Source organism: Podarcis vaucheri, assembly GCF_965113315.1.
Source record: "Podarcis vaucheri genome assembly, chromosome: 7".
NCBI classification, from domain to species: domain Eukaryota; kingdom Metazoa; phylum Chordata; class Lepidosauria; order Squamata; family Lacertidae; genus Podarcis; species Podarcis vaucheri.
In genome coordinates, this window is record NC_138765.1 from 31,349,282 (window position 1) to 31,369,545 (window position 20,264).

At 48.1% G+C, this 20,264-nt stretch overlaps 1 protein-coding gene and 1 long non-coding RNA gene across 2 annotated transcripts in view; both read left to right on the forward strand.

Annotated features, from left to right (window-relative positions):
- Window positions 1–20,264, forward strand: part of LOC309537430 — a 65,307-nt gene that overhangs the window by 15,626 nt on the left and 29,417 nt on the right. The window lies entirely within an intron of this gene.
- Window positions 514–19,723, forward strand: GALE (UDP-galactose-4-epimerase). Its single transcript, XM_082231902.1, has 11 exons — window positions 514–630; window positions 8,876–9,002; window positions 10,397–10,512; window positions 11,471–11,584; window positions 12,073–12,249; window positions 12,866–12,979; window positions 13,094–13,160; window positions 15,077–15,162; window positions 15,636–15,713; window positions 16,960–17,074; window positions 17,616–19,723. Exons 2-11 carry the CDS (start codon window positions 8,882–8,884, stop codon window positions 17,669–17,671), a joined length of 1,044 nt encoding a protein of 347 aa, XP_082088028.1. The 5' UTR covers window positions 514–630; window positions 8,876–8,881; the 3' UTR covers window positions 17,672–19,723.

The following is a 20,264-nucleotide window of genomic DNA, read 5'->3' on the forward strand; positions in this document are numbered from 1 at the left end:
TTTCATGAAACAAGTGTGCCTTTGCCCAAAAAAGGTTGGGAAACACTGCCATAGGCCTCTCAAGAGTCTCCTCCAGCACCATAATTCAAAACCATCAGTTCTTCAGCAATCAGCCTTCTTTATGGTCCAGCTCTCACTTCCATACATCACTACTGGGAAAATCATAGCTTTAATTATACAGACCTTTGTTGGCAAGGTGCACTTAGGGCATCCTTTCTCAGCCTTGGGTCTCCAGATGTTGGACTACAACTCCCAGCATCCCTCACCGCTGGCCCTGCTGCATCTGAAGCCAAGCAGAGAAGGTGCTCAAGGCCAGTCACAATGCAGCTTGGAGCTGAGCAGGTCTCTGCCTAGCCGATGCCTGGCTGGGAGAAGGACAGCGCCGACTTCTGTATATCCAATGGCTGATGGCTTGGCTCTTTTTGGCTCTTGCCTCTTCCCGTAGCGGGGGGCGGGGACGGGGCGGGAGAGGAGTGACACGTTTCCATGGGGAAGCTGCCGCGTATCGCCACGCTACGGGCCGGGGCGGGGCCAGGAGGGAACAAGGGAGGAGGGGGACCCAGGAGCTCTTAAAGGAGACGCGCCGAAGAATGCGCCCCTGTTGAATTGGAGGCGCTTTCAGAGCTGCTGGTGAGTGTGGGAGTTTGGGAGGCGGTACCGGGCAGTGTGTGTGCATTTTTATATATTTGTGAATGAAATGGAGGGCCCTGGCAATTTGAAACCTCATAGGGAGGAAGATGCTACTGACTGAGGTTTTGATTTAATACATGCCATGCTGTTCGAGGGATGCTGCTCATCCTAAAAGCGGGGTGGGGGAGTTTTTAGGGGGGGTTAATAGGATCTCTTGGTGTTCAGCGAGGGAGGTCAGCAGCCCGGGTAGCCTTTGTGCAATCAGGTTGCCACCTTTTCCTGATGGCTCTGCTCGTGTGCCTATAACAGCAGGCTGGAGTATTAGCAAATGAGCAGCCTTTCCCGGCCTGCTGTACCTCCATGCAAAGGAAAGCCTTCACCTGATCGTTTCCATCATGTGTCCACCTGCTGTGAAACAATACAGCTGTCTCCATTTACTTCCCGATACCTGTCTTAAACCTCTTCAAGGGCAATCACTCAGTGGTGGAGCATCTGCTTTGCGCCCAGAAGGTGTTAGGTTCAATCCCTGGCATTTCCAGATAGGGCTGGGGGCTGGCCTGTGCCTGAAACCCCGGAGAGCCACTGTTAGTCAAGGTACACAAGATGCACGAATGATTTGACTCAGTATAGGCAGTTCTCCGTATTCCTACGTTTCCTGTTTGCTCATGGGGTAATTACATTGCAAGAGCTAGTGGAGGGTGAGTGGGGAGGTTAGTCTGCATTCCTATTCTTGCTTTTTCCTGAATCTCCAGAAATTAAATATCCGGAGGCAGAGCTGGCATCTTGCTTCTAGTAGTATGCAAGTAAACACCTGTGTGTTAAAATCAAAGCAAGGCATGTTTATCTGCTGTTTCCACTTGCTGGTCTGGATCACTTCAAACTGTGGACAATCCATTATATTTCTAACCGACTGTCGTCGCACCTAATAAAAGACGAACAAATTACTCAGTGGAAGCTTATGCCATAATAACTTTTGTGCTTTTCCTCTAAAGTTATAACCAGCTAAATGTTGGCTATGGCAGAGGGCAGGGTTCAGTGCCTGGGGCACATGCTGTGCATGCAAAAGGTCCAAAGTTCAATGCTCAGCATTTCCAGGTAGACCTGGAAAGCATACCTGCTTGAAACCCTGCAAGGCAGTTACAGTGGTACCTCAGGTAAAGAACTTAATTCCTTCCGGAGGTCTGTTCTTAACCTGAGACTGTTCTTAACCCGAGGTACCACTTTAGCTAATGGGGCCTCCTGCTGCTGCCGCCGCACGATTTCTGTTCACATCCTGAAGCAAAGTTCTTAACCCGAGGTACAATTTCTGGGTTAGCGGAGTCTGTAACCTGAAACATCTGTAACCTGAAGTGTCTGTAACCAGAGGTACCACTGTAGTTGCCTGTCAGTGTAAAAGACAATAATAAACTAAATAGACCAATAGTCTGACTCCTCAGAAGGCAGCTTCCTATGTTTTAGAATAGGAAGTAGTAGGAGAAACCAGTGTGTTGCAGGGAGCCAGGGGTGTTCAGTGTACCCCAATGTTTTCTTTACACAGAGATGCACTTTCCCCATTACATAATCTCTGTCTGTAGGTTTCAGATCGCCTAGCATCACATATAGAGGGAAGATTTTGCTTCTCTGCAGTGATGAACTTTTCTGTAAAGGAAAAATTTCCTTCTAGTAGCAGCCAGCATGGAAATATCTGGAGTGTGGACGATGTCCTCAAAGTTGTGTCTATACAAGCTGTTACTCTTGAGTTTGGCATATTAATACATTGTAACAGATTACTAAAGGGTTTGTTAGATTAGAGGATGCTGTTGTTGTTGAAGCAATGTGGTTCTCATGTCTTTTCTTTCATTAAAATTGATGTACTTGGGATTAAGCCCCTTGCTGCACGTGACTTGTGCTGGGAGTATATTGTGGTTTGATGGCTGTTTGGGGTGATATTAAGGTGTGTGGCAGAACATTTCCTATCCCCCTGAGGCTACACCTGTGTGCTTTGTTTGGAATGCAAGTTCTTTTTTAAAAATTGTTTTTATTAAATAATTTCTTGGATCACAAATATGTTTTCAGATCATAAAGTCTTTTTTTTTACAGATCGTTTTTATTCAATGTGAAATTTGAATGCTGTATACAGTATATGGTGGGGGGAGAGATGGGGAGAGAAGGGGGTAGTAAATATTCATTCTTTTACATAGTGTATGTGTGATGTTTTTGGAACTTAAGTTCTATACAGGATATGTTTCATGTTATACTCACTTTTCCCTTGTATTTGAAACTGAACCATAAAATAAAAAATCAAATATATCATATTGAAGTCATTCTTGGCATTGTAACCTGTGGCCCTCCAGATGTTGTTGGACTCCAGCTCCCATCAGCCTCAGCCCGCATGGCCAAAGGTGAAGGATGATGGGAGCTGGAGTCTTAACAAGAAGAAGAAGAAGAAGAAGAGTTTGGATTTGATATCCCGCCTTTCACTCCCCTTCAGGAGTCTCAAAGCGGCTAACATTCTCCTTTCCCTTCCTCCCCCACAACAAACACTCTGTGAGGTGAGTGGGGCTGAGAGACTTCACAGAAGTGTGACTGGCCCAAGGTCACCCAGCAGCTGCATGTGGAGGAGCGGAGACGCGAACCTGGTTTCCCAGATTACGTGACTACCGCTCTTAACCACTACACCACACTGGTGTAGTGTTTCCCCACCCCTGCCCTTTCGTTGTCAGGAAGGTTTGGCGCACTTTCAACTTTATCCCAGACTGAGCTTTCACATACAGAACTGGGTGAGTGAGTGCCACTGAGAAATTAGCAAGTTGGACCTTCGTAGCTCCATCCCTTCATCTTCATATTCTTGCATCATGTTGGTGTGATACTATGGCCAACAAAGACTTTGCACATCATGCTGAGCCAAGCCATGGGTTAGCACAAATGCATGGGCTGTGGGAGAGGAGATTGAGGTCACTTTGCTCCCGGCCAGTCAATCTGTAGATGTGCCAGGACAAGCTACTGTTTGCCTTACTTAGCATGTTATCTGAAACAGAGCTGGTGGTTTGAACCTATGGTTTACAGCTCATGGTTAGTCCAGGGGAGCTAAACCATGAGCCTGGGTTCAGACAACATGTCAAGCCAAACCATGGCTTGTCTTTTTGGTTAACTAATTACCAGCACTGCATAGCTGCCTTGAAGATAAGGGAAGTGGTTGAAATTTCCCTCTGGTGCTATTTCCTTGATCGAAATCTTTGCCCCTGCCCCCTCCAGCATACAGGTTTCAGAACAAATAGTGGTTGGAAGGAGGAGATTTCAGATTAAGGAAAAGGCACCCCTTCAGCGATGCAGATGCTGTGAGCTGCAAGCATGCTTGTAACCCAGGATAAATTTTGGCTCTTGCCAGTTAATAAATGGAAGCTGTACAAGGTTCATTAATGATATGACAGAAGATTTTTCTGGTCATTACAAGAATAAAGAAATTTTCTAGACATGTCTCCACAATCTGGTTTAAAGCAATTTGTACCTGTCAAAATTCACAGACATGCCAATAAAGACCTGTCTGTATTATACATGCTTTTGTGTTCCTGCTAGTTGATCTACTACCTGGATTTCTGCATCTGGCCCATCACAGTGTCTCTTTCTGTTGTTTGTACAAGGTCTGACTCAAATCAGCTTTCTTCCTGCTTCTCCTACAGTTGTTGACAGCTTGTGTTTCTTCTCACATAACTGAGTCACCTTAACTTGTCCTCATTTATTGGGCTGTTAGAGTTGCGCTCAAATTGTGGAACAGAGGGCTGTGTGTACTCAAGGTATGCCAGCAGAGCCAGATGGTCTTGGTGTGGCACTGCTGGTGTAGCTACAGTACAGCTTGTATACCTACCACCTTCTAAAGTCTCCTCTGAACCAACCTGGACCCAGTGAGTGTCATCTGAAGCCCTTAATCGTGTGTTCCTTCCTCAGGATGTCCAAGGGTGGCAACACAAGACCGGGTCTTTTCTGTGGTGGCTCCCAGCTTGTGGAATGCTCTCTCCAGGGATGCTTGCCTGGCACCATCATTACATAGCTTAGAAAAACATTTAGCTGTTAATTATCTGTGGTCTCCTTGATAGAATCACCCTTTTGATTTTGCTTCAAATGTTTTTCTTTTATGCTGGTTTTACTGTACAGTGGTACCTCAGGTAACATACGCTTCAGGTTACATACGCTTCAAGTTACAGACTCCGCTAACCCAGAAATAGTGCTTCTGGTTAAGAACTTTGCTTCAGGATGAGAACAGAAATCATGCTCCGGCGGCACAGCAGCAGCAGGAGGCCCCATTAGCTAAAGTGGTGCTTCAGGTTAAGAACAGTTTCAGGTTAAGAACGGACCTCCGGAACAAATTAAGTACTTAACCCAAGATACCACTGTATGTGTTTCTTTGTTTATATACCGTAAGTTGCTTTGAGTTACCTTGGTAAAAAAAGGTGACCAATACATCTAATTAATAATAATATGAAAAGTCCATGCCTGAATCTATCTACTATTCTAATGATTACTGTTTAGGAGAGTCTAATTATCATAGAATTGTAGAGTTGGAGGAGACTCCAAGTTCAGCCTCCTGCAATACAGGAATTACAGATAAAGAATCCCTGAAAGATGGCTAGTCAACCTCTGTTTAAAAACCCCCAGTGAAGGAGAGTCCTTCAGATATTTGAAGATGGCGATCATCACTTCTCGGCCTTCTCTTCTCCAGGCTAAACTTACCCAACTCCCTCAGCCATTCCTCCTAAGGCTTTATTTCCACTTGCAGGTATCTGGCCTCCGCAGGTGAGTTCTAGTCGATCATGCCACTCCCCCTTTTATCTCTGACCAGGAACTGTGTGACTTTGGTGTCTCCATATCCTGTTCTCTGAAGCAGGTTGGCTCCCAGCCATGTAACTGACTCTGCACACCCACAGGGTGTGACTGTGTTTCAACATACCTGCGATGGGGGCCAGAAAGTAGATTGAACTGGCACGGAGCTTAATTCTCTTGTTCCCTGCAAAAGCAGCAATGCAGGAATTGAGCCAGCAACATTTTAACCTCCCTGCTCCTGAAAAAACAACCACCACCACCAGCAAGTGTAGCTTTCCCAGACATAAAGATACACAGAAATGGGAAAAGCTTTCTCTGTTACATTTGTGCTTTTCAGGCTGTTGTTAAAGGCGCAGGAGCAGAACCTGTCAACATATTTTTAAAAGTTGGCTAATTTGGAGGGTGCTGGGAACTGCACGGTTGTCGGAAGCACAGTATATCCATTGCCTGTCCTGGCAATCAAAGCTTAAACGTTAATCACCCTGCAGCAAAGGTTGCAGATTATAAAGCAGAAATGGATTGAAAACATGGTTTTGGGCGGAGGCGCAAGTGAGGTTACGCCAGGGCAGTCCCAGAAGGGGCTAAGCAGATGGTCTGTTCAGCCAGGAGAAATGGCAGGGGGGAAGCATCATAGCTGCTGGCTATCACCAGGGCTTCTGTTTTGGCTAATCATGATTTAAAATAGTAAAAATAATAATCCAAATACTATATTGGATCAAATGTGCTTGCAGGAGCGCCAAAGTCCATACAACTGCTTTATTATGGTGTGAAAATGGGCTTGAGGCCCTGGAAGAAGCTCATGCTCGTCATAGGAGCTTATGAACATGGGGAGCTGGTCCTTCTTGCAACTAGCAGTGGCTCTGCAGGGTTTTGTATGGGGGTCTGTCCCACTTGGAGAAGCTGGGTATTGTTGGCATGCAAAGGTGCTCGACCGCTGAACTGCAGTTCTTTTTGCCAGCCATAGTCATTTGCCAGCCATTTCCTCGCGCCTGTTCCTTTTTCTCTTTTAGGAAGTGTTGGGGATTTTGTGGCGGATGCCTTTGTAAGAGTTATGTTAATGGGCATCAGATGTACACTTGGGTCCTTCGTATTTCCTCTGCTGGGTGTCTAAACCAGCCTTTCTCAACCAGGTGCTCTCCTCCAGATGATCTGGGTTCCATCAGCCTAGCCTAAAGCATCTGGAGAGAACGAGGTTAAGGGAGGCTGGCCTGGACATTAGGCATGTTTCTGGTTTCAGTTTGCCATGCTCTGTATCTCTTCCATGACCTTGTTCTCACCTTGTTTTTAGTTTAGTTTTTAATCGTTCATTTCCATAGTGGTATCAGCACTTTACAATGTATAAGTCACTGCCCCCATGGCATTTCCAATCTGTAATTTGACTCAGTGGGCAGCAGGTGCAACAGAGGAAGGGAGGAAATGGGGATAAAATATGTATCCCTTTCAGTTGCATGTGGCTTCAGTAGGATATTGGGGTGGGGTTGTGCCAAAGATTTCACAAAAATGATGGGGGTGGGTTTTGAAGGGGGAGAGGTGGTATCAGGCTGGCATTGTAGGAGGCAGTTTCTAGCAGACAGAGGAAGAATGAAATCTTTTGAGAAAATTTTTGGTTGGTTGAGGGTGGTGGAACTGAAGGAGGGAAGATCACGGACAAGGGTTTATTGAATACTATGAGCCGTGGGATGAGGAGGGGGCAAGGCCAAGAAGGGCTTTGAAGCTAAGGACAGGGCACTCTTGCTGGATCCAAAAATAGACAGAGACCCAATGTATTCCCATTTTGCAGATGAAGACAAATGAGGCTCTGGGGCAGGGGTCTGCAACCCGCGGCTCCAGAGCCGCATGTGGCTCTTTTACACCTTTGCCGCGGCTCCAGGGCGGATACTAGCGAGGGGAGGAGGCGCATTGTGCGCCCCGACACTCCCCACTGTGGCGGGCTCTGTACTGGCTGTGATGTCGCATGGGGGCGGTGCGACGTTACCTTCCCGCCCTCTGTCAGATCGCGGCTCCGGAGATATATTTGTTTTAAATGTCACAATGGTTTTGCGGCTCCCAGTTTTTTCCCATTCGGAAACGGGTCCAAGTGGCTCTTTTTGTCTTAAAGGTTGCAGACCCCTGCTCTGGGGTAATCTGGCCAAGGCTGCTCAGGAGCATGCCTGAGGCTCAATTTGAACCTTAGTCCAAGCCTAACAGCCCAGCCACATCTCTGCGATGATTTTTCCCCAACATGAATGCTTTTCTCTGTGTATGTGTGTTTGGATATTCTTTCCATTGGCCTTTGGAGTGAGCCCAGTTTGTCTAGTTGGCTTAGTCTTCTCAGCTGCTACTCTGAGGGCTTCTATTCCAAGCAAGACGCTGAACCTTGCCAGCTCAAGAAGACTAAAAGCTTGTCTGTTCTCTGGGGAAAAAATTGTCCATTTGGGAGGATTAAACACCCGTCCACCCCTTCCTGCTCCAGTCCCTCCTTTCTCTCCAGGGAGCAGAAGGACAGAAACCTCTTTCAGTGGGCAGAAAGGTGGGGCTGACCCATGTATCTGCCGACTGTGAAGAGGCTCACATGCCCAGAGGTGTGCTTTTGGGCAGCTGCCCTGTGGTGTTGGCAACCCACTCTTTGGTTCTTGCGCAAAACAGGGTGGATCTCAACAAAGTGACTCATTGCCCTGGTCAAAGTCCAACTCCTCCCCCCCCCCCACGCAGTGGTTGATCCTGTCCTCTCCCAGATGACTATATTTTCACCACTCGCACGAACTGCAAGTTTCTTTGGTCCCTGGCTAAGAACAGTGTTGGTTCTGTATAGCATCTACCCTCCAGAGGACCCCAAAGGAGTGGGAAATAGATGATGAAGTAAATGTTGCAATTTACTCCAAATTACATTGAGGTGGAGGGAAGTTGTGGGAAGGAAGGAGGCAGGCTTGGAGGGGGTTTCATCCTGTGGCGTTAATGTCACATCTTCAGAGAAGATAACACTCCCCTATTTCTGTTTAGCATGCAAAGGGCGCCCAAAGGCATCATGGTTCTCTTCACAACAACCCTGCACTGTCTTAGCGCAGTTTTAGTGTCCTGAGTACCTCATCACCACTGGAAGCCCATCTTCTCAAACATCACCAGGCGCTGTCTGATTTCCAAGCCTGCCGTTGCAGTCTTAAAGACTAGAAACTTGCTATGTTCCCTTATTAAATATGAGCCAAAACTCTCAGGTTGCTGACTTCTGGACCTGAAAAGAATGTCACGACTTCCCCAGTGCAGTCGCGATATATGAAACCTGTGTGCATTCATGCTGTGCAACACCTGCCTTGACTCAGGCTGGATTTTCGCCTCTTGTGCCATCCAGGCAGATATCAGTTGGGGGCACTGACATCCTTCCTAGGTCCTCTGTGAAAGCTTCTGCAGCCCTGAGGTTCCCATGAAGGCCCTCATCCCTCCTCTCTGAAGCAGCTTCCATGTCCCCTTTCAGGTGACGATGTCGGAAAAGATCCTTGTGACGGGTGGAGCCGGCTACATCGGGAGCCACTGTGTTCTGGAACTGGCTGAGGCCGGCTACACCCCTGTGGTCCTTGACAATTTCCACAATGCCATCCGAGGTAAGGAGGCAGCCAAGGCCAGGGCTGGCAGCAACTGGTTTGATGGGGATTTAGAGAAGGGCCATAGCTCAGTGGTAGGGCACCTGCTTTGGATATAGAAGGTCCCACATTCAATCCCTGGCAAAAGAGGCCTGCTAGATCACACCTGATGCGTATCCAGAAGAATGGAGAAGTCCCATGTCCTGAAACCATGGAGAGCCGCTACCATTTCATGAAGACTGTGGGTCCTTTGATTCTGTTGGGACTGCACCTCCCATTATCCCTGGCCATTGGCAAAGGTGGCTGGGGATGATGGGAGTTGTAGTTCATTAACATCTGGGGACCTGAGGTTATGCTCTGATGAACTAGATGGACCTCTAGGAATGCAGGAAGCTGCCTTCAGCTGAGCTCAGGCCATTGGTCTATCTAGCTCAGGGTTGTCTACAGTGACTGGCAGCAGCTCTCTAGGAATCCTACCTGGAGATGCCGGGGATTGAACCTGGGACCTTCTGCATGGAAGACAGATGCTCGACCACTGAGCTATGGCCCTTCCAATAGTCCAACTCAGCAAAGGGAGATTCATAACTGAGCAAAGCCCCATAGGCCAGAAACATTAGCTCCACCCACTGATTTGCAGAGGCAAAGGGCTCTTTAACCCTCTCTTTCCCAGCGTGGCAACACAGGCTTTGGCCTTCCTCTTCCTAGGCCTCCCCATTCACTCACTTGAGATACAGACAAAAGCTCTCCTTTTTTCATCCAACCTCCCCACATGAACAGCAACTGGGACAGTGGTAGGATTTTGCTTTTCTGCACCTCAGCCAGTCATCTGACCAGGCCACTATTGCTCCACCTGTGGAAGGGATCAAGAGCAGCAACATTGGCTGCACTCACCCATTCACAAAAACAGAGGTTTATTTAACTCTTTAGGACAAGGAGGGGAAACCTCCAGATGTTTGTTGGACTACAGCAACCACCATTCCTTAACCATTGACTATCCTGGCTGGGACTGATAGGAGTTGAAGTCCAACAATTGGGGGGGGGGCACAGGTTCCCCATCCCTGCTCTAGGCTGGAACGTGGATGGAAAGTCCCTGAGGGCCAGACCAAGCTCCTGGACCACCAGTTGCCTATTCCAATCCTAAGAAGGGGGTCCTAGATCTGGATGTGTGAGTCCTTTCAGTAGTGCTGTTAGGATAATTTAAGTCCTTAGATGGAAACGTATTTACCTCACAACGTGAACATTAACCCAGCCGTTCCGTATTTGAGGGTCCCCCAACTGTTTACTCTGCTGAGTGGGGGCCCCTGTGTTTCTGCCCCCCCAAAGGCACCACTAAGTCTTCCTCATTGTAGAGGACAGCAATGATTTGGGAATTGGGTCCACTCTGGCATGGTGTCAAAAACAGTCTTTCTCCCCAGGGGGCAGCACGGTCCCTGAGAGTATTCAGCGGGTGGAGGAGATCGTGGGCAAGAAGATCCCATTCCAGGAACTGGATGTCCTCGATGAGGCAGGTCTCCACAACCTCTTCAAGAAGGTGAGGGCCTGATCCTACAGCTTAATGTTTCCTTCCCCATTACACCTATTGAGATGGGTCAGAGCATCGCCCCCTCTGCCCTGCCAGTGAGGGCACTATTCTGGCTTACCTGTTGCTCTCTGGGTGGCATCAGGGCCTCCTCAGTGGTGGTCCCCTAGATCTCCTGTCTTCACTGTCTTGGACTACACTTTGGGCTGGCAGGAAAGGGGTTCCATCTCTCTTCCCCTGCTCACCCCCTCCCTCCCCACAGCATTCCTTTCAGCCTCTGGGGAGATTTTATTGTTCCCAATGTGCGTGCATCTTTGTGTCGCTGCCATGCTGCTCCCCCAACACCCCTGCTGTGTTTATTTCTGGCCCATTTATTTATTTATTTTGTATACCGCCATTCACCTGAAGGATCACAGGGTGGTTCGAAACATGATTATTTTGTATTTTGTAAATACATAGTAAAAACAAGAACAAAAAGAAACCAATAGCCCCCTTTCCCACAAACACATGGGATGTTAATTAGCCAAAGGCCTGTTTCTAGAAAAACATTTTCGCCTGGCGCCTAAAGATATGTGGCAAAAGCGCCAGATGTGCCTCCTTGGGCTTTGCTGGGGAGCCACGAGTGACGCCTGTCAATCCCAGAACTCAGAAGTGGCATCTGCACCACTCAGGAGCCACGCAGCCCTGTTGTGGCTTGTGTCAGGCTGGCATCTGGCTCTCCTGCCAGAGATGCAGGACATCTGGCTCTGGTGTGTGTGTGTTTGCAAGCTTGGGCCAAAAGCCCTTTGAAATCAGTACACAAAATGGCGTTTCTCATAAAAAAAAAGCACCACAGGCGCTTTTTGCCCTCTTCTGGCTTTTCATTAGGGGAACATTTATTTATTTTTAAATGGGCACGTATAAATAGAAAACGTACTGTAGCCTCCGCAGAAGTATTCTTAACACAGTTCCCCCTTCTGTTTCCCCTCAGCACAATTTCTCTGCCGTGATGCATTTTGCAGGCCTCAAGGCTGTGGGAGAGTCTGTCCAGATGCCGCTGGAATATTACAAAGTGAACCTGACTGGGACCATCCGATTGCTGGAGGTGAGCAGGAACATGGCTTATTCCATCAGGGTTTGTAAGGCTTCTTTTATAAGTCTGGGTTTGCGGGAGGATGTCAACTGTAGCAGGCCCATCTCGCGTCTGGCACAGACGCCTGTCAGAGCAGCCCAAAGGTGCTTCCGGCATCACGTGCGACAGGCTTTCCATCTCTAGGCACCATGTTGGCCTGGAGGAAGGCTGGGCAGGGGTTGGATGTGTCCCATCAGTTGGCCCGCCCTGGCCTGGGGAAGTCCTGTTCACCCATCATCAGGGCTTCTTCCTGCTCTTGAGGAATCACTTTCAAACAGAAACCCTGCTAAATGGAGCCTGGATAGCTCAGTGCCCTTCGACCTTCGCTCCCTGACTCTTGTTGGACTCCCATAATCCTCAGCCATCTCAGTGGTCGGGGATGATGGATGTTGCAGTCCAACAACATCCAGAGACGTCTGGAGGAAGAGCACTGAGCTTAGGTTGTCTGCATTCCTCCGCAGGCCATGAAAGAGCACGGGGTCAAGAACATTGTGTTCAGCAGCTCAGCCACAGTATACGGCGACCCGGCCTACCTCCCCCTTGACGAAAACCACCCTGTGGGAGGCTGCACAAACCCTTATGGGAAATCCAAGTATTTCATCGAGGAGATGATCCGAGACTTGTGCAAGGCAGAGCCAGTGAGTGAGCAACATACCACACTACTAACCCCCTTATAACGCAAGGGTACAATTGTCCTCAGCAGTATTTTCTGGGTTTTTTTTTTTGTTTTTTTCTTCTAAAATAATTTTTATTGTCATTTTTGCAAAAACTCATATAGCATTAATATCAATACATACTACTTATTTCATTACTTCTGGAACTAATGGAAAGAAAGGCATATATTAAGAATCCACAAGTGCATGGCCTTGTAATACCAACATAAGCCTATACATTTAGCTCAATTTATCTGCCCCAGTATATAAAAACATATATTTAAAATATAATTGACATAAGCCAGAGATTGGTTACAAGTAATTCCATATAAATGAATTGTGTCTGGGCATATAATATTTAAGTGGATCATTGATCCATGGCCACCAAACAGTGGCCAGATCCTCAGAAGTGGCTTTACCTCTTTGTACCTTTGAGTGACATGTTACTTTTTCTGATACCACTATAAATAAAAGCTTTTTATCTCATGCCTCTAAAGTCAGACTTGTGCAAGGCAGAACTGGAAAGCAAATGGCCAGAGTCCTCCATACAGCTCTCCTGGGCGGTATTTTCTGATCCAATCTCTTGTGCTGCTTCTCTCAGGACTGGAACGCAGTTCTCCTGCGATACTTCAACCCCATTGGAGCCCACGAGTCGGGGAGGATTGGCGAGGACCCCCAGGGCACCCCAAACAACCTGATGCCCTACGTTGCTCAGGTACCCAAGACCCCCCCCCCCCGAGAGAGTTTGCTCTGCTCCACCTCTTGCACAGCGCGTTTCTCTTGCTAACTCCTGTGCCTTCCTGTTGTTTCTTCCTTCTGTTCACTCCAGGTGGCTGTGGGGCGCCGAGAGTACCTGAGTGTATTTGGGGATGACTATGATACAGTGGATGGGACTGGTGAGTTGCTTGGAATCACCCTAGCTTGAAAGGAAAGATACCTCCACCCCCAAATCTACTTGAAATACGCTGGGCACTGGGAAGTTTGGAGATGTGGAAGCCAGAGTGGTTATGGGCCTCTAACCCTAGTGGTTTATAGACACATATAGGCACGGGGGTGTTTTCTCTTTTTGTATGTGTTCTAGGGCAAAGATGGGAAAACTTCAAGGGGAACCTTCTGAGGGTCACAGGCCAGTGAAGGGCAGGGCCAGGAACAGCAAACATGGGTGGAGCAATGAACATGAATTGTCCCCTTATAAAGGGATGTGGGTGGCACTGTGGGTTGAACCACAGAGTCTAGGACTTGCTGATCAGAAGATCGGCGGTTCGAATCCCCACAATGGGGTGAGCTCCCGTTGTTCGGTCCCTGCTCCTGCCCATCTAGCAGTTCAAAAGCATGTCAAAGTGCAAGTAGCTAGATAGGTACCACTCTGGCGGGAAGGTAAACAGCATTTCCGTGCGCTGCTGTGGTTCACCAGAAGTGGCTTAGTCATGCTGGCCACATGACCCGGAAGCTGTACACCGGCTCCCTCGGCCAATAAAGCGAGATGAGCGCCGCAACCCCAGAGTCGGTCACGACTGGACCTAATGGTCAGGGGTCCCTTTAACTTTACCTTTACGATAGGCTAGTTTTGAAACACCCGTCTCTGTCTTCCATCCAGGCAACCAAGAAGCAGGGCACCTTCCAGCCAGGCGAAAGCAGTCTGGTTGCAAGCCATAGCCTGTGAGGGGTGTGGCCTGGGGAGAGTCTCAGTCCCAGAGTGGTTTAACAATCCCTCTTCCCTGGGAATTGAAGCACTGGGAGGGGAATAGGGGGTCTCCTAACAGCTCCCAGCACCCTTGGCAAACCGGAATCCCTATAATTCTTTTTTGGAAGCCCTGTTTAAAATCAAACTTGGCAAATCCATGATCTGCTTGGAAAATCTTCCCTGGGTTGTTCCTTTCATTTCATAGCAGGATAGCGTCTGTATTTATCATCCCTCCTTCTGATGATAAACCACTTCAGCCTTCGCCATCCTGGTGGCGACTCAGCTAGCTGGGCTGATGGGATCATCTGGAGGCTACCAGGTTGGCAAAGGTTGAACTAAGTAAGATGTAGGCCTACCCAGAGAGGGTGGCCAGTGCGCTGGCTGATGGGCTTCCTCCTTCTTCTTCACCTGCAAACTATCTGGCTGATTTACAAATATCTAAGTACAGACACTCCTTTACCCTGGCCAGATTTAACGTTTTGCCCTCTGCCCTGTTGCTAGGCAGATATGAGGGCAAACCATATGCGTCACGTGTTTGCCCATGTGGCTCATCGGAAGTGGAAACAAGTCTGCATGTATTGCTGCACTGTAGATACTACGAGGATCTACGCCTGACCTTTATTGCCCCAGTTTTACAAAAGCGTAAAAATGAACCAGAACTCCAACGTCTGAGAGCCTTGATAGAAGATAAGGTTCCTGAAATTACGACCAATGTGGCCAAATTTTGTGTAGCCGCTATTAGGCGCAGGAAACAAGAGCTTTCCAATATCAATATGCAGGCGAAGGCAAATACTTAATTTTATGTATGTTGTCTAATTTTAAATTGCTGTTATGGCCTAATTTGTATTGAAATTGTTCTTTGTTTTTTCCGGTGTTATGCTTCGTTGACTAGCTGTACGAGTTAATCTGGTCTGTGACCGTTTAATAAAATTTGATTTGATCCCTCCTTCTGATGATAAACCAGTTCAGCCTTCGCCATCCTGGTGGCGACTCAGCTAGCTGGGCTGATGGGATCATCTGGAGGCTACCAGGTTGGCAAAGGTTGAACTGTTGAACTAAGTTAGATGTAGGCCTACCCAGAGGGGGTGGCCAGGGCGCTGGCTGATGGGTTTCCTCCTTCTTCTGCAGGCGTCCGGGATTACATCCACGTGGTGGACCTGGCCAAAGGCCACATTGCGGCTTTGAAGAAGCTCAAGGAGAACTGTGGCTGCAAGGTAGGGAAGTGCATAGACTTGGTCAGAAGCACTGCTTCCATCCCTGTTGTCTTCTGCTGGAGCCCACGTCAACTGAGCCTCCGTCACCTGGATTTTGGGAGCATCCTTGCTTGCAGACTCCAGCCACTTCTCCTAATTTGTTCAGGAGACGGGCTCACTTTAGGAAGGGGTGTGTTCAAAATTTTGTGCCAATAAAGTTCCACCACCCTATATGATTACGCACACTTCCCGTTTCACAGAATGCTTTTTCCATGAAGACTTTGGCATGGCCCCTTAGTTACTTCCCACAACCTACAGAAACTAAGCTCTAGGGATGTGTACCTGAAAAGTGAATGCATTTCCTTCCTATAGACCCTTCCCTTGTGGTGCAGTTTTTCTTATATTTGTAAGTTCCTCGGGACAGGCACCTGGAAAGTGCCGCACAGGGCAATAAGGTCGACAAAGCCTTTGTCACAAGAGTTGCATCTTTGCAGATATACAACCTTGGAACCGGCACCGGCTGCTCAGTCCTGCAAATGGTGAAGGCAATGGAGAAGGCGTCGGGAAGAGAGGTAGAGTATCGGGACAACCTGGGTTCCAGGAGGGGGGATTGAACTCCTGTTAGGGTCTAGGTAAAGGGGACCAGAGAGAGGAAGGCATTGCCAATTGGCCAACCCTCGCTGGGCCCACCACCAAGCAGGAGTCTGGTTCAGCCTTCCCTAACCTGCTGCCCTCCAGATGTTCAAGGACACATTCCAGCAATGCAAAAGCACTTGAGAGTGGAGCAAGGCCAGGAAGGGGAGTGGCCTGGAGAATTCCTGCATTTTTCCCCTGGACTGGAGGCTCCCCACACATTTTAGCACTTACCAGACCATTGCCAGGCTGTTCTGTTCGCAGTGCTAGTTATGACAGCAAGATCAGGTTGGCTATCAAGCCAGGTCTCCATAGATGGCTGATGGGTTGCATCCACTTTTCTGCAGGGCTGGGGAGAACCTGTGGCCTTCTAGATGATGTTGGGGATGATGGGAATTGGAATCAGATGACTTGCCACAGGTTCCCACTCCTGCTTTAGGGGCTCGTAGGCTATTTAGCCTGTGCTAAAATAATAAATGCCTGCCATACCTGAGGTAGCTTTCAGTATTTTGGGATCCAAAATCTGCCTCCTTTGATATGAGGCAAACATGGCCTCTTTGATCTGCGACCCTGTTTAAAAAGAGTTGGCATAAAACTGGGGCTGGAATGTGTACCTTTAAATTTTAATACTGGGACTATAGAGAGGCACATTGCTCCCCTCTGCCAGTGGCATGACCAGCCCACCTAGTATGCAGAATGCAGGGTGCTTTTGAGGGAAGCAGGCAACATTTTGGTCTAGGAGCCTCACACTAGAGTAGAGAACGTCAACCAGCGCTTTAGTCTTCTGGAAGGAATGCCATTGTGATTAGGTTGCAGATAATTGAATATTAAGCAGCTTACCAATGATTGCCTTTAAATAAATGAAAAAATGCTCTCCCTAGTGAGGTCCACCTGGCACCATCATTAACATCCTTCCAACTCTCTTCTCCCATGCATTTGATGGCTTATGATAAACATTTTGTTTATTGCTGTTGGCGATTTGCTTCACTGTAATGCGTATTTTTTTCATTTTCATTCTTTGCCTGTGACACTTAATTTGTTATGTCTGAGAGGGTTTTATTTTGTAGTGAGAGACTTAATAAATCAAAATTATAGTACTACTAATAGTAATGTGTCTTATCATCTTGGCTGCTGCCCCTGGTCTGTTTCCCTCCGCTTAATGACAGGCTGCTGTCTTTGTTCTAGATAAACTACAAGATTGTTGCACGTCGGGAAGGAGACATTGCCTCCTGTTACGCCAACCCTGCCCTAGCTGAACGGGAGCTGGGCTGGAAAGCTGTTTTTGGCCTGGACAAAATGTGTAAGTGGAGCCTCCCCACGGAGGGCCATCTGCCTGCTCCTTTTCTGCCAGCCTTTGCCTCCCCCTTCTTTACTCCTAGGGGCGGAAGCTGGAGAAATAAATGGGTTTCCATTCCCTCCTCCTCATTTCAACCAAGTTGCTTCACTCGCCACTGTTCGCCTGGAGTCTCATGGGGTGGGGTTTTGCATTGACACCTGCATGCAAAGAATCCTGCAAGGTCAGGCCTTCAGCCCAGCTAGCCTAGCATCCTGCTCTCACAGCAGCCCACCAGGGGCCTCAATGGGAAGCCCACAAGCGCAACAACATCTCTCCCCCTTTGCAATTCCCAACGACTGGTATTCAGAGCTATACGCAGCCGCTGGCCCTGGAGGTAGACCATAGCTATCACAACCAGTAGCCATTTTTAGTTTTATCCTCCACGGATTTGTCTAATCTCTCTGCAAATCAAGGAAAGGACCTTCTCCGTAGTGGCACCCACCCCCACAGTGTGGTAGCAAATTCCAGTTTAACTCATTGCCGTTATTCTCTTGCCCCTTTCCAGGTGAGGACTTGTGGAGGTGGCAGTCACAGAACCCCACTGGCTACAGCAAGAACTAGCGCCTGGAAGATGTTGCCTGTCCTCCCCAGTGCGTGGCTGCCATGACCCAAGGACAGTTCCAAGGGCTGTTTTGCGTTTCACTCAGGGAAGATGGTGGCTCCTGCTCGTTCCCTCCCCTTACCTTCTTCTCCCTTTTTGTAAGAGACCAAATAGACTCAGGAAGGGGAAGATTATCTTGGCCTTTTGCTGTACCCATTTCTTTAACTCTCTTGTTCCTTCTCCCTGAACCTTCTCTGCCAGCCAGGTTGGTACCAAACAGGGAGCAAGGAACTCTGACCCTCCCATTGAGTGGGAAGACTGACAAATAAAAAGTGTCAATGGGAGCCCATGGAGGATGTCAAGCTCCCCTCACTGGGGACAAACTTGGTTTCTTTGGTTTTAAAGAGTCCACCCTCTGCTGCCAGGTTCTTGAGATGTCCTGATGGATGCAGGCTGCTCCATGAGGTTCTGAGCTGTGGGAAGAGGCTGCATGGAGGTACAAGTGTTAAAATGTAGTTGGAAAACGACAGCTAGGTCCATGGAGCCTTGTCGTTTGCTCCCTGGCTTCCCATTTCTAAATTGTAATGCCTTCTGTAAATCAGAGGTGGGGAACCTGTGGCCCTTTGGATGTGGCTGCACTACAGCTCATCATCATCCTGGACCACTGGCTGTGCTGGGAGTTAGCCGTCCAGCAGGTTCACCAAGACGGATGTGACAAAGCAGTAGTAGGAGAGAAGTACACCAACTCTTTGGCAGGTGAACGTTCAGGCTTATAGTTTGGTGCAGCTTTGAGGCCATGCTAGGTCAAGTGACCCTTTGCAGGGTGGTCCACAGACTGCCAGGTGTCGCTGAGGCCGTGAGGCTGGGATGAAAATCAAGAGAGAAGAAAGAGGGGCGTCAGTTCCGAGGGCATGTCTACCACTGTGGGAAAATGTGCTTTTCAGATTAGATCAAGGGGTGCCCCCCAGAAAGCTTTGGACAGCAACTCCTATCATTCCCGAGTATCGGCTGTGCTGCCTGGAGCTGAATGGAGTTGTAGTCCACAACAGCTGAATGCCACCAGGATAGGGAAATCTGGTTTGCACTGTTACTCTTCAACAGGGCAAGGGGCTGCTCCTAAGCAAACTTGGAGGGGACAAATACTGCAGCTGAATAGGAATGTAGTAACCTTTTGAAGTATCTTCTAGCAGGCAGAGGCTAAGCAAACGGTCGCTGTAAAGGTCACGCCCAAACTATAATTAATGTTGGTTTTAGGGCTGTAGCTGCAATGGATGCGGAAGGAGGTGGAATCCCAGTGTGAACTGCACTAGATAATGAGGCAAATAGCTGACCTCTCATTAAGCATAATTGCGCTTGTGTAGCCCCATAAAAACCAGAATCCAGAGAGTCCTGTAAAATTCGGAGCTGGCCACAATATTGCTATTCCTCTTCCCCTGGGGTGAAGATGAGTGCCAAGGACTCACAGAATGCCCCTTTCTTGCAGAGTTTTGGTGAGAAGCGGGCCGCTCCAGTGTCAGTGGAAGTGAGGGGCAGGCAGTGTATGGTGGTGGAGCAGGGCAGGGGACAGCACATTCACGTTTTAATTCAGGTGCGCCACAGAATGGGCCACTCCTAGTTCATTGAGCTTAGGCTGTGTGGCATAGGGGCCAGATCCCTAACCGGAGGGGGGGGAGCACTTCCTAAGCTCCTCTTTGGTGTTCATTGTAACTGTGACAGTTGATGCAAAAATCCGTTCATTTATTTGGTCAAGTAGAGACACAGGCTGTGGTCAGCCTGGAAACTCAAAAGCCTAGTCTTGCACCAGCTAGCTCAGCTCACCATCACACTTGGATTTCTTTGCAATTGCCCTCCTGCAATGCCTGATGATCAGTGTACCATCCCTACTACCAGAGATCAGCCTTCCTCTTTCTATATTTAATGTATTCTGAGGCAGGACATGTTTTCCTAAACCAGCCACATTTCTTGCCCCCATTGGAACCAATTATTTTGGCCTCTCTAGTGATCATCCACCACCAGTTTATAAGTAGCAATCTCTGAAGCATTATGAAATTTTTTGGTGGTGTACGGATTAAAGAAGAAACCAGTTGCAAAAATGGAGCATCAGCTAGGATTTGCTTGGTGGAATAAGTTCCCCTTTCTGGTCTGCCTTTATCTGTTACAACTAACTCGAATTCACACAGCAGTTTCTGTCGCAGCCAAATCAAAATCCTGCTGCAGTCATCTTGCAGCAGATAAATTACTCCAGTAGCAAAGTTGTGTGTAGCTCCTGCAGTGGAAAGCCAGATTGTGCACTTAGAAGAAATTGTGTATATAGCAGCTTTCATGAGTACGGAATGTTTTATTAGTGTATAACTTGAGGGCAGAAAGCTTTGAGGGAAAGAGCTCTACCTGATTGACTGGAGCAATGTCCTTCAACCATGGCTCCCTATCTCTTGTTGTATCACAGCTCACATAATCCACAGCAAGCAGTTAATAGTGAGGGATAATGGGAGATGCAGCCCCAGATGTTGCATTACAAAATCAAAGAACTAGAGATTACTCTTTCTACCCTTCTGATCTATTTGTGTCTCTCTGTTGCGGTGCTATTGTTGCCATTGTGTTCCTTCCATCTTA

Bases quoted from the DNA above. Each gene is read 5' to 3' on its own strand.
- GALE (XM_082231902.1), top strand. From the start codon at position 8,882: ATGTCGGAAAAGATCCTTGTGACGGGTGGAGCCGGCTACATCGGGAGC. The intron at 11,585-12,072 runs GTGAGCAGGAAC...ATTCCTCCGCAG, and splicing joins GGACCATCCGATTGCTGGAG to GCCATGAAAGAGCACGGGGT. The intron at 15,163-15,635 runs GTAGGGAAGTGC...GCATCTTTGCAG, and splicing joins AGGAGAACTGTGGCTGCAAG to ATATACAACCTTGGAACCGG.